Genomic DNA, 13,694 nt, shown 5'->3' with positions numbered 1-13,694 from the left:
AAATAAAGCCTAAAGCCAGCAAAAGAAAGGAAATAACATATTAGAGCAGAAATAAGTGATATAGAAACAACAACAACAAAAAATCAGTGGAACAGATCAATGAAACCAGGAGCTGGTTCTTTGAAAAAATTAATAAAATTGATAACCCCCTGGCCATACTTATCAAAAAAAAAAAAAAAAACAAAAAACAAAGGACCCAAATAAAATAATAAATGAAAGAGGAGATATCACAACAAATACCACAGAAATACAAACAATTATAAGAGAATATTATAAAAATTATATGCCAACAAATTGGGCAATCTGGAAGAAATGGATGAATTCCTAGATACATTTAATCACAAAATCTGAAACAGAAAGAAATAGAAAATTTGAACGGACCAGTAACCAGTAAAGAAATTGAATCAGTAATCAAAAATCTCCCAACAAACAAATGTTCGGGCCAGGTAGCTTCAAAGTGGAATTCTACCAGATATTGAAAGAAGAGTTAATGCCTACTCTAAAATTGTCAAAAAAATAGAAATGGAGGGAAAATTTCCAAGGTCATTCTATGAGGGCAGCATTACCTTGATTCCAAAAGCAGACAAACACCACTAAAAATGAAAATTACAGGTAAAATATCCCTGAGGAACTTAGATAAAAAATTCTCAACAAGATACCAGCAATTCAAATCCAACAGTATATTAAGGAATTATTCACCATCATCAAGCGGGATTTATTCCTGGGCTGCAGGGGTAGTTCCATATTTGCAAATCAATGAAAGTGATAAAACACATTAATAAAAGAAAGGATACAAACTATATGATCCTCTCAATAGATGTAAATAAAGCATTTGACAAAGTACAGCATTCATTCTTCATAAAAAACCTCAACAAAGTTGGAATAGAGTGAATATACCTCAACATCATAAAGGCCATATACAAAAGACCCGTGTCTAATATCTACTGAGAACTTTTTCTCTAAGGTCTGGAACAAGACAGGGATGTCCACTCTCATCATTGTTATTTGACATAGTACTGTAAGTCCTAGCCTCAGCAATCAGAAAACAAAAGGAAGTAAATGAATCCAATTCAGCAAGGAAGATGTCAAAATTTCACTATTTACAGACCACATGATACTCTATGTAGAACACCTGAAAGACTCCATCAAAAATTTTCTAGAACTGATAAACAAATTCAGGATAGTCGAAGGATATAAAATCAACATAGAGAAATCTGTTGCATTTCTATACACCAATAATGAAGAGGCAGAAAGAGAAATCAAGGAACCAATCTCATTTATAACTGCACCAAAAACCGTAAGATACGTAGGAATAAACCTAACCAAAGAAGTAAAAAGAAAAAAATTATACTCTGAAAACTATAAAACACCTACATTATGAAAGAACTTGAAGATGACAAAAGAAATAGAAAGCTATATATGAAGCTATTATAAAGTTATTGTCATCAAGAGAGTATGATACTGACACAAAAACAGACACATAGATCAGTGGAACAGAATAGAAAAGCCAGAAATGGACCTACAACTATATGGTCAACTAATCTTTGACAAAGAAGGAAAGAATAACCAATGGAATAAAGTCTCTTCAACAAATGGTTTTGGGAAAACGGGACAGCAACATGCAGAATAATGAAACTACACTACTTTCTTATACCATATACAAAAATAAATTCAAAATGGATTAAATACCTAAATGTGAGACAGGAAACCACCAAAATCCTAGAGGAGAACACAGGCAGCAAACTTTTTGACCTCACTCAGAGCAAATTCTTACTAGATATGTCTCCAGATGCAAAGGAAACAAAAGCAAAAATAAACTATTGGGGCTTCATCAAGATAAAAAGCTTCTATACAGTAAAGGAAACCATCAAAACAATAAATAAATAAAAGGCAGCCTACAGAATGGGAGAAGATATCTGCAAATGACATATCTGACAAAAGGTTAGTGTCCAAAATCTATAAAGTACTTATCAAAATCAACACCCAAAAAAACAAGTAATCCTGTGAAAAATGGGCAGAAGATATGAATAGACACTTGTCCAAAGAAGACATGAATAGATACTTGTCCAAAGAAGACACCAAGATGGTTGACAGAAAAGATGTTCCACATCTCTCATCATCAGGGAGATACAAATCAAAACCATGAGGAGATACCACCTCACACCTCCTAGAATGTCTAAGATTAACAACACAAGAAACAACAGGTGTTGGTGAGAATGCAGAGAAAGGGGAACCCTCTTGCACTGCTGGTGGGAATACAAACTTGGTGCAACAACTCTGGAAAACAGTATGGAGGTTCCTCAAAAATTTTAAACTTAGAATTACCCTAAAATCCAGCAATTGAAATATGAGGTATTTACCCAAAGGATACAAAAACGTTGATTTGAAGGGGGGCATGCACCCCCAATGTCTATAGCAGCACTATCAACAATAGTCAAATTATGGAAAGAGCCTAAATGTCCATCGACTGATGAATGGATAAAGAAGAGGTGTTATATATATACAATGGAAGATTACTCAGCCATCAAAAAGAATGAAATATTACCATTTGCAATGACATGGATAGAGCTAGAGTGCATTATGCTAAGCAAAATCAGTCAGAGAAAGATAAATACCATATGATTTCACTCATATGGAACTTAAGAAACAAACCAGATGAACATATGGGAGGGGGGAAAAGAGAGAGCAAAACAAACCATGAGAAACTCTTAAAAATAGAGAATAAACTGAGGGTTGATGGAGGGAGGTGGGTGGCAATGAGCTAGGTGAGTCATGGGTAATGTTGAGGGCCCTTGCTATGATGAGGACTAGGTGCTGAGCACTAGGTGTAAGTGATGAATCACTGAATTCTACTCCTGAAACTAATATTGCACTGTATGTTAACCTACTAGAATTTAAATAAAAATGTGAGGAAAAAAGAAATCATCACTCTAAACTTAAGAGCAATATGACAGCAATGGAAGCTAAGAGGTAATGAGTTACTTTTTTATCCTATTATGGTCCTATCATTACATGTTTTGCATAAAGGAAAAGAGTTGTTGAAGAAAGCTATCTAAACTTCTTGGGTCCAACAAATGTGAAATTTAAGTCATTTCAGATGCAAGTGTCATGCTTTGACTATGATAATTCATTCCACATGGAGTGGATATAACATATACATATATTTTTATTTTGAATATGTACTTTACACCTATTGTTTCACATGCCTATAATTTAAAAGATCCACCATTTATTCATTTCCTAAGCATTTATATGCAAGTTATTAAAATGTCCTAACTAAAACTTGACGTTAGTTTAGAATAATCTAAGTCAAGCCATCATGTTTTTTAAAACTGCCAAACTCCTTAAGTAATAAGTAATTATGTTTTGACATTACAACTAATGCCTTGTGGGAAAAGGCTCTACAGGAAATCTCACTACTATGAATTTATCTAGTTGCTACCCTGATTACAGTTATTTAGTATCCTGGGAATCTGTGAGAGTTGACAATGCGAGTCAATAAGAATTTAAAACTAAGGGTTCTACAACTAATTTTACAGATGAGGGGATTGATAGCCAGAGAATTCAAATGATTTTTTAAATGCCACTCAACTTATTGGTAAATCATGTACTATATCTCCCAATTTCTAGTACTGTTTTTGTTCTATTATTTCTTTGTTTCTCTCAATTGAATAAAGAGATTCATCTTGATTTGTAGAGATGCAAGGTTCATTAGTGCTGTCTTGTTAAGAGACTAGAATCTGCACAAATCTGTTGCAAAACAGTAAGGGTACAAAAGTTGTGAAATTCTGTATTAATGCTGATAGAAATCTTTCTGAAAGAGACTTCCAGGAACAGAACAATTAGTATAGTCTATACAGCAGTCTTATGTCAACTAGCAAGTATCTTTTACACATGTCAGATGTTATTTCCTGTTAACATGTGTGCATAATATATACATATATAATCATATATAATCCCATATGTTTAAGAAAGACTACAGATTAAAGAATCTTATAGCATTAGTTATTAATAGCTATACATTTATATTATAGTAATAGCTACACATTTGTGCAGTTTTTGGTTACTGTTATAATTATTTCTATTAAATATCTTGAGATTATCAAAAACACCATCTAAAGAGAATTATACAATTAATTAATTAGTGGTATTTTACTTATAGGAATATAGAGCAAATCTAATACAGTAACAAAAGAGTTTATAGAAAAAATAACTATAACTTCATAACCTGTACAAAGATTACTGTTACAAAAAAACCCTTGTCTAGAATTTGTAAAGTCCCTCATATTGCAACTGCTATACATATACAAAAAAACCTTCCTATCTTCCTAAAATGTCTTTTATGTATATTAATTCACTGACATTAATTGAACAAAGAAGAGAAATCTTCACCATTGCAAACAAGTTCTTTTTTGCTGGTTCTTAGCACACAAGTCAAACCATACTTTTGGATTTTCCTTTTCAATGGAATAAAATTCTGTAAAAATTGGTATTCAACACATAGCATTTAACCATAAAAGAAAAAATATATATATAATTTGGGAACAGATTTATGTTTCCATAATTGTAAAAAACTACCAGTAAATATTTTGTGAAGCAAAGTATATTTTTAAATATATTTCAATGAGGCTTATTATGATTTGCACCATAAAGACCCTTTGACAACTGAATAAGCACCTACTATTTTGTCAGTTTCATACTTCCATATACTGTTGGGCAAGTTCTCACCTTTTGTCACAGGCAGAAATAAATACTACTTACCTTATTATTCATGAATGCTTTGAGGCACTGAATAAGTTTATACTGATTCTTCTTGTCTATGTTTTCTTGCCTGAATAAAGGGGAAATAAACAGGTTACAGTGTGCTCAAAAATTTCCGCTTTGGTGATTTTTTTTTCATGTTTATTCTTACTGTTTCTTGTCCAGAAGCTTTTCCAGCACATCCAATAAGAGTCCGAGACCTTCATGGCTAAAGTTGTTAACCCAGCTACAAAATGATCAAAAAAAGTGTATAAATAATTTATATATTTAAAACATTAAATATCCAAAATGAAATTTTGATTTTTAAATCTGATAATCCTGTCTTTATAACACTTGTCATTTTTTTTCTACTTCCATTGCTATAAGTATTGACTCTATGAAGATGATTCAGAGATCTTTACCTCAATGCCAGACTTCTCTTCACATTTTAGAAGCCTATTCCACAGTAATGCCTTGGTTGTTTCACCAGCATCAGATACTGAAGTCGGCATATATAAGCCAAATTGATCTTCCCCTGTATCTCTGTTACCCTAAATCAACTCTTCTTCCACTCTTCCATACTCTGTTAATAACACTGCTATTCTTTGAATCCTTCAAACTTGAAATACTGGCATAATTTTTTGATCTCCATCTCTTTCACCTTTGTATTTATTCTTTTCATTCATTCCACAAATATTTATTGAGTACCTACTAAGCACCAGGCATGTTCTGGGTGATAGAGATATAACAGGCAAGAAAACTAAGCCTTTACCCTCATGTAGCTTACTATCAAAAAAGAAGGAGACATGATAAACAGATAAACAAGTATATAATAAAATGTCAGTAGTTTGGAGCTATGAAGAAAAATCAACTTTAGTAAAAGGAATAATGAATGCCAGGATGTGATTTATTTTTAAATATTTTTTAATGTTTTTATTTATTTTTGAGAGACACAGAATGCAAATGTTTCATATGCACTGCCATCAAGCTATAAAGCATTTATTTATTTATTTATATTTAAATTTTAATATTTATTTCTCTTGGAGAGAGAGAGACTGAGTATGAGCGGGGGAGGGGCAGAGAGAGAGGGAGACACAGAATCTGAAACAGGCTCCAGGCTCTGAGCTGTCAGCACAGAGCCTGCGTGGGACTTGAACCCACAAACCGTGAGATCATGACCTAAGCCAAAGTCGGATGCTTAACTGACTGAGCCACCCAGGCACCCCAGGATGTGATTTTTTTAATGTGTTGTCAGGGAAAGATTGTTTGATTAGGTGGCATTTGAGCAGAGTCTTCAAAGAAGTGAGGACTTTCACAGTAGAAGGATGAAGGACAAATCAAGTCCTGAGGAGGTAGCTAGTATGCTTTGAGTATTCCAGTAATTGTGAGGAGACCCGTGTGGCTGCAGCTGAATAAGAAGTCTTGGAAGAATGGCAGCAAATGAAGTCCCATGTGTGGTAAAAGGCTGGAAAACTGATCATGTACAGCTTGGTTTGACTTTCTGTCATCCAGTCATGAATATGCTACTTGTAGAATGACTCCCACATATTTCCCCTCCCCTCCTTTTCATTGTGTCTGATAACATTCTAGTTTAGCCTAGTTACCTTTTCTTTAATGTGACAGGAGTCTCCCAACTAGGGTCTCTGCAGCATCATTCTTTTATTCAGTTTACAAAATGCAAGATTATTTTTTTTTTACATCTTAACTATTTTATTTTTATTTTTTGTTTAATTTTTTTTATGAAATTTATTGACAAATTGGTTTCCATACAACACCCAGTGCTCATCCCAAAAGGTGCCCTCCTCAATACCCATCACCCACCCTCTCCTCCCTCCCACCCCCCATCAACCCTCATTTTGTTCTCACTTTTTAACAGTCTCTTGTGCTTTGGCTCTCTCCCATTCTAACCTCTTTTTTTTTTTTTCCTTCCCCTCCCCCATGGGTTCCTGTTCAGTTTCTCAGGATCCACATAAGAGTGAAACCATATGGTATCTGTCTTTCTCTGTATGGCTTATTTCACTTAGCATCACACTCTCCAGTTCCATCCACGTTGCTACAAAAGGCCGTATTTCATTTTTTCTCATTGCCACGTAGTACTCCATTGTGTATATAAACCACAATTTCTTTATCCATTCATCAGTTGATGGACATTTAGGCTCTTTCCATAATTTGGCTATTGTTGAGAGTGCTGCTATGAACATTGGGGTACAAGTGGCCCTATGCATCAGTGCTCCTGTATCCCTTGGATAAATTCCTAGCAGTGCTATTGCTGGGTCATAGGGTAGGTCTATTTTTAATTTTCTGAGGAACCTCCACACTGCTTTCCAGAGCGGCTGCACCAATTTGCATTCCCACCAACAGTGCAAGAGGGTTCCCGTTTCTCCACATCCTCTCCAGCATCTATAGTCTCCTGATTTGTTCATTTTGGCCACTCTGACTGGCGTGAGGTGATACCTGAGTGTGGTTTTGATTTGTATTTCCCTGATAAGGAGCGACGCTGAACATCTTTTCATGTGCCTGTTGGCCATCCGGATGTCTTCTTTAGAGAAGTGTCTATTCATGTTTTCTGCCCATTTCTTCACTGGGTTATTTGCTTTTCGGGTGTGGAGTTTGGTGAGCTCTTTATAGATTTTGGATACTAGCCCTTTGTCTGATATGTCATTTGCGAATATCTTTTCCCATTCCGTTGGTTGCCTTTTAGTTTTGTTGGTTGTTTCCTTTGTTGTGCAGAAGCTTTTTATCTTCATAAGGACCCAATAGTTCATTTTTGCTGTTAATTCCCTTGCCTTTGGGGATGTGTCGAGTAAGAAATTGCTACGGCTGAGGTCAGAGAGGTCTTTTCCTGCTTTCTCCTCTAGGGTTTTGATGGTTTCCTGCCTCACATTTAGGTCCTTTATCCATTTTGAGTTTATTTTTGTGAATGGTGTGAGAAAGTGGTCTAGTTTCAACCTTCTGCATGTTGCTGTCCAGTTCTCCCAGCACCATTTGTTAAAGAGGCTGTCTTTTTTCCATTGGATGTTCTTTCCTGCTTTGTCAAAGATGAGTTGGCCATACGTTTCTGGGTCTAGTTCTGGGGTTTCTATTCTATTCCATTGGTCTATGTGTCTGTTTTTGTGCCAACAAAATGCAAGATTAGATTGCACTTAATCAGCAGTCATATGTCCAAAAATTTCCTCTGTACTACCCAACACATTTCAAGTCCCTTGACCCAATATTCTGATCTAGCCTCAAATATTCAGAACCAATCACATCCACAATGTATATGGAAGTTCATTTTAAACAAATTGTTTTAATTTCCATAGTGAAAATGAGAAAAAATCAATATGGTATTGTAATGATAATTGGCAGCAAGCTACTGTTCATTTGAGGCATGTAATCAATCAGTACAATGAGCCATTTTCTCTAAAGACTCTCCCTAATCAGTGGGGTGGTGGTGGAAAAATAAAATGACATCAGCTCTAAGAATAATATATCAGCAGATATTACAGCACAATATACTCTTACAGAAAACTTAAAGTAATAGAAATTCTGAACAAATTTATACACCCAGCCCTTGGTATCTCCTTTGGCATTTAGGAAGATAAAATAATCTATGATTTCCTTAAATTTAATACTTATAAATTGCTTTTCGAGATTCTAAATTTTACTCATTTTCTTTTCACACCCAGTAATTCTAAAATTATTGGTTACTTTTTTCTTGGATTAGGAAAGTGTTTGGTATAAGAACATTACTTATATCTGGTCACTTAACATCAGTCACCCACACATCCCAGACTTCTTCAAATTGTGCGGTTTATGGTACTTTGGTTTAACTCAGTGGAAATTACTATTGGTCTGAAAAAAATAGTATACTCATGAAACCTAAGTGTGAGGATGCAGGGCCTATTTATTAAAAACTAGGCAGTGAAAAGTCTTAACAGAATATTTTAGGCCAATGGGCAGTGGAGGCCTAGTTAGAATATTCAAGACTTTTAAAGTAGACAGAATAGGAGTCCAAAAGGAGCCTGATACTAGAGGGATAAAATAATTATGTAGCATGATGACACTCGACAGGTTAAAAGGAAGGGAATGCAGCTAAACATATCTTTTTTTTTTTTCTTTTTCTCTTACCAGCATCATTGCTCTTTCAGGCACTAAATACTTTGTGGCCTTTAGCCAAATGCTGTTTTTTCTTTTTCTTTCTCTCTTTATCTCCCTCTCTCTATAAATATATTGATTTTAGCAAATACAAAAGTGGCCATGAAATGATGAAGCAGTTTAAAAACAAAATGTTGGCTACTCTACATCGGCAAGAATGCTGATACTACTACACCTGAAGTAACTATAAATCAGTGGTTCTCAAGGTACGTGCCCCAAACCAGCAGCAGCAGCATCAACATCAGCTGGGAACTTGTCAAAAATACAAATCTGTGGGCCCCACCCCAGACCCACCAAATCAGTAACTCTGGGGATGGGGCCCAGCAATCCGTGTTTTAACTAAACCTCTAGGTGATTCTGATGCTCAATTTTGAGAACCACTAACATAGAACACTGCCTTTCTCAAGCAAGACTCAGGCTCAAAATTCAAGATTGCTTTATACACCCCCTCAACCATACCGTGAATTCCCACTGCCCCAGGACAGAGATTCAGTCCAAGCAAGTACATTTGGTACATTTTTCACAGTATGTAAATTTCAGCTCTGAGTTACTCCATACTAATTGGAATATCTAGAGGTATAAATATACAGTTGATGACTCTATTTAAAATCTGCCTCAGAGATTGCAAATAAAGACAGATACATACATAAATTTTCAGTAGTATCTCAGTCCTGAGATAAGAAATTGTAATTTATCACAGACACTGTATTTATAAAAGAAACATAGAAGCAGCAGAGGATAATGAAGAACCAAACAGAATAAAAAATGGGGAAAGAGAATGATCTCTTATAATTCCCATAACCACTCTGAAACATAAGGTTTTTTCCCTTTCTTTTTTACTGAAGATTTACATACAATAAAATAAATCATTTTGACAAATGCATAATCATGCAACCTCCAATACAAAAAAGATACACAACATCTTCATCACTCCAAAATACTCCATTATTCCTTTTCAAAGCCAATCCCTTTTCCAAACTCCCAGCCCCCTGGAAACACGTATCTGCTATGTAACCCTAGTTTTGCTTTTTCTACAATGTCATTAGAAATGGAATTATAAAGTATGCAGGTTTTGTGTCTGGCTTTTCTCATTTATCATAAATATTATGATATTCAACCATTTTGTTGCATTTATCAGTGGTCCATCCCTTCTTATTGTATGGATATACCGTTGTTTTTTAATCTATTAATCAGTTGATGAGTACATTGGTTATTTCCAGGCTTTCATGATTATGAATAAAACCTCTATAAATATCCATAATTTTTCTTGGGAAAGTAATTGGGGTAGAATTGCTGGGTCTCATGGTAAGTATATGTTACACTTTTCAAGAAACTGCTTTCCAAAGTGGCTATCCTATTTGGCATTCCTTCAGCAAAGTGTCACAGCTCCATTTGCTCAGAATCCTTCCCAACTTTTCACACTGTCAAATATTTTTAAACTTTAGCCATTCTGAAACTTGTTTTCAGATAAAATGAGAAGCAAAGTAGTTAAGTAACTTTCCAAACATCACTCAACAAGTATCAGTTCTAGGGCTCACACCCAGGTCTAACTCCAAAGCCCATGTTTATTTCAATCATGCCATTAGAAATTACTAACAGGAACAGAAGATAATTTTCTATAACAACATCTGCATTGAGCTTATGTCTATACGTGTGTGTGTGTGTGTGTGTGTGTGTGTACACACGTGTGTACACAGCTTATATCTATATCTATATGTATATATCTCATATCTATATTATATCTATGTCTAGACACACAAACATGTGCTTTGCTTTATTTAACAGCTTACTTCATTCATTTAGGTGTTATAAGTACTTTTCAGACCATGCTTTTATTGTCTTTTAAAGTCCTAAGCTTTATAAGAAATCTACTAAATATTGTTAAGGAAAGATATCTGGAGAACCCAACTAAAACTTCCAATTAAGATTTAGGTAAGGCAGCTCATTGAAAAGAATAGGGCCAGAATGTAGCTTACACTTTTTTTCCCCCTTTGGATAAGCTATATAGTTTACAGTCTTTTCAGGTATTAATATATTGGTTATTTTATGCTATTAAGTCACCTAAGTCAAAGAGTTGTCTTGACATACTGTACATCTAAGTTGATGTTTGTGGCCACTACCTGCAAGGGTACCAGGTGGAACAAATAAACCACCAAACAAAAACAAAAGAAAGATCAGTCAGAAAGATTCATTTATAAGTAAGCAAGAGGCCAGGATTAGATCTGAAGACTGAAAAAGAAACCAGGATGTTTACCTAGGGAGCAAGAGAATAAACGCACAATAGGGCAGTATCTTCTGAACTTACGTATAAAAGGCTTGGCTATATCCATCAGGGAGTCCAGCATCTGGTTCTTTGCTCAAGAAGTGAAAAATTAAAAACCTTTCCCCAAGTTTAAGATCCCCCGTTCAAAGATCAGGAAAATATCCCACCATCCATCAATGGAATATTCTGAGATCACATGGTGGCATGTTTAAACGCGTCAGTTTTAGAAAAAGACAGATGTAGGGTCCAATCCCATCTCTACCATATTTTAGTTGTGTTATTTATGATTACTTAAACTTTCTGAACTTGTTTTCTCATCCTCAAAATGGCGATGAAAATAGTACCTATACCCCATGCGGTCTTTGTGATTATTAAATGAAATAATATATGTGAAACAGCATAGTGAAGCCTGTATTGAACTTTTGAAAATGTTAAAAACCAAAAACCTGATTGCTCTTTAAATTTTCTAGTCCAAATTACAGTATGAATTTTAGGCATAAATTAAAGACTCCTTTAAAATAATATAAACAGTTAATAACATTCCATCATTCATTTACTGAAAAGCACTTTAATTAGTATGAAATATGCAGAGGAATCTAAACATACATTAGCCTTGTACTACTGATTGATTTTTTAAAAAGATTTCATAATTTAAATATTTGATACTCCTATATCTCATATGTTTAATTTGTTACTATCAACTTTGAATATATTTATTTCTCATTATATTTAATGCTGGCTAATTCTCATTAAATAACATTGAATTACAAGGGGAAAGGAAGTGTAGAGTGAATCTATTTATACATCATGCATAATTTTGACAAATAATATCAAAATATATTAAGGTTTTTTAATGCTTATTTAGACACACACACACACACACACACACACACACACACACAGTGAATGGGGGGAGGGGCAGAGAAAGATAATGTCAAGCAGGCTCCAGAGAGGCTAAACTCATAAAGTGTGAGATCATGACCTGAGCCGAAATCAAAAGTCTGATGTTTAACCAACAGGTACCCAGGCCCCCCAAAATAGATTAAGGTTTTAAAACAAATCTATCCCAAGCCTTCACAACTTCTGAGGTCCTTGTTTTTTGTTGTTTTGTTTTTATTTATTTATTTTTTTTGACAGAGAGAGAGAGAGAGAGAGAGAGAGAGAGAGAGCATGAGCGGGGGAGGGGCAGAAAGCGAGGAAGACACGGAAGTCAAAGCATACTCCAGGCTCTGAGCTGTCAGCACAGAGCTCCACTCGGGGCTGGCACTCACAGACCAGGAGATCATGACCTGAGCCGAATTTGGAGGTTCAAGGGATTGAGCCACCCAGGCGCCCCATCTGAGGCCCTTGTTTTGAAAGGTCCCACTTATACTAATCAGCATGATCTAAGGTAAAAAAAAAAAAAAAAATTCAACAAAAACACCAGAGCATTCCAAGAGAAAGCAAAGTTTTCCCCTTTTCTAGCTCTCCAAGTCAAAACAAAGGAAGGGAAACTCTATAAATGTACCTATAGAACATATACATACATGTCAAAGAAAACCCTTCACAGTCTCCCAAAACTTCAACTTTTCATATATAGAGATTCAGACTCTGAATTTAGTTACATTTAGTTACAGTTCATGTAAATAATAACTTCAAAGATTCTGTGGATGGGTGAGTTCAGTAAACTCTACACAACACAGACATAATAGGAAATAGTGACTGCACGTACATTTATGACTAGATTGTGCATATTCATGCCTATATTTCAAAAGGGTTAAAGCTAAAATTAGAAGATTCTATCCTGAGCCCCCTAAGCTGTAAAGGGAATTGGTCTCATGTGCAGGAGTCCAATATTAGTCATGTCATCCCTTTACCAGTGTTTGTGCAGTGCTAAAGACTAATATAGAGGGTTATGTGTTTTGTACAAAGCATTTTATTTCTAACGGTGTCCTATTCCCACGTGTAATATTATACTACAACCCAAATCACTGCAAAATCACATAAAATGAATGATAGCTTAGAGTTTCTTGGGGGAATTCAGAACATTTACAAAATTATAAGAGATGAAACAACTAATTCAAAGGGTTGAGGAGTCATTAAAAATGACTGTAAATGGTGTTTACATATTTTACTACCAGGAAACATTTCATTTTAATATCAGTGTTTCCAATGTAATATTTTTTGAATACAATTAAAAACAAACCTTGCTATATGCACTTATGAGGAAGAAACAGAAACCTAGGTGATTAAAACCAATGTACTACTCGACACAAACAGTATCATACATTCAGTACATGAATCATTAACCTCCAAACATGAAAAAGCATTTTCAACATTTTTAAGACATTTGTTCAGCTAAATCAACTTCATACACAATTCTACTATCAATATATACATCTAGTAAAAAATAAAATGGCAAAAACAAAACCAATGTGGATTTGTAGATGTTACGACTGTGTTGGTCTTAATTCAGTAAAAACATATATATCCACTCAGGTTTGTCTACAGGAAAGTAAATAAAATAGACTTGAGCATTTGAATATCCTTGGAAATATTCAACATGGCAGATTGG

General features: G+C 34.8%; 1 protein-coding gene across 1 annotated transcript in view; it reads right to left on the bottom strand.

The window, feature by feature from the left end:
* DIAPH2 (diaphanous related formin 2) overlaps positions 1-13,694 on the bottom strand; it is a 1,001,003-nt gene that overhangs the window by 788,260 nt on the left and 199,049 nt on the right. Inside the window, exons 7-8 of the mRNA XM_043571351.1 lie at positions 4,913-4,987; positions 4,762-4,831 (exon numbers count right to left, since the gene is read on the bottom strand). Coding sequence (XP_043427286.1) covers positions 4,762-4,831; positions 4,913-4,987 — 145 coding nt within the window. The remainder of the gene's footprint in view (positions 1-4,761; positions 4,832-4,912; positions 4,988-13,694) is intronic.

Source organism: Prionailurus bengalensis, chromosome X (assembly GCF_016509475.1).
Source record: "Prionailurus bengalensis isolate Pbe53 chromosome X, Fcat_Pben_1.1_paternal_pri, whole genome shotgun sequence".
In the NCBI taxonomy this organism is placed as follows: Eukaryota; Metazoa; Chordata; class Mammalia; order Carnivora; family Felidae; genus Prionailurus; species Prionailurus bengalensis.
This window is presented reverse-complemented; position numbering and strand designations above follow the sequence as displayed.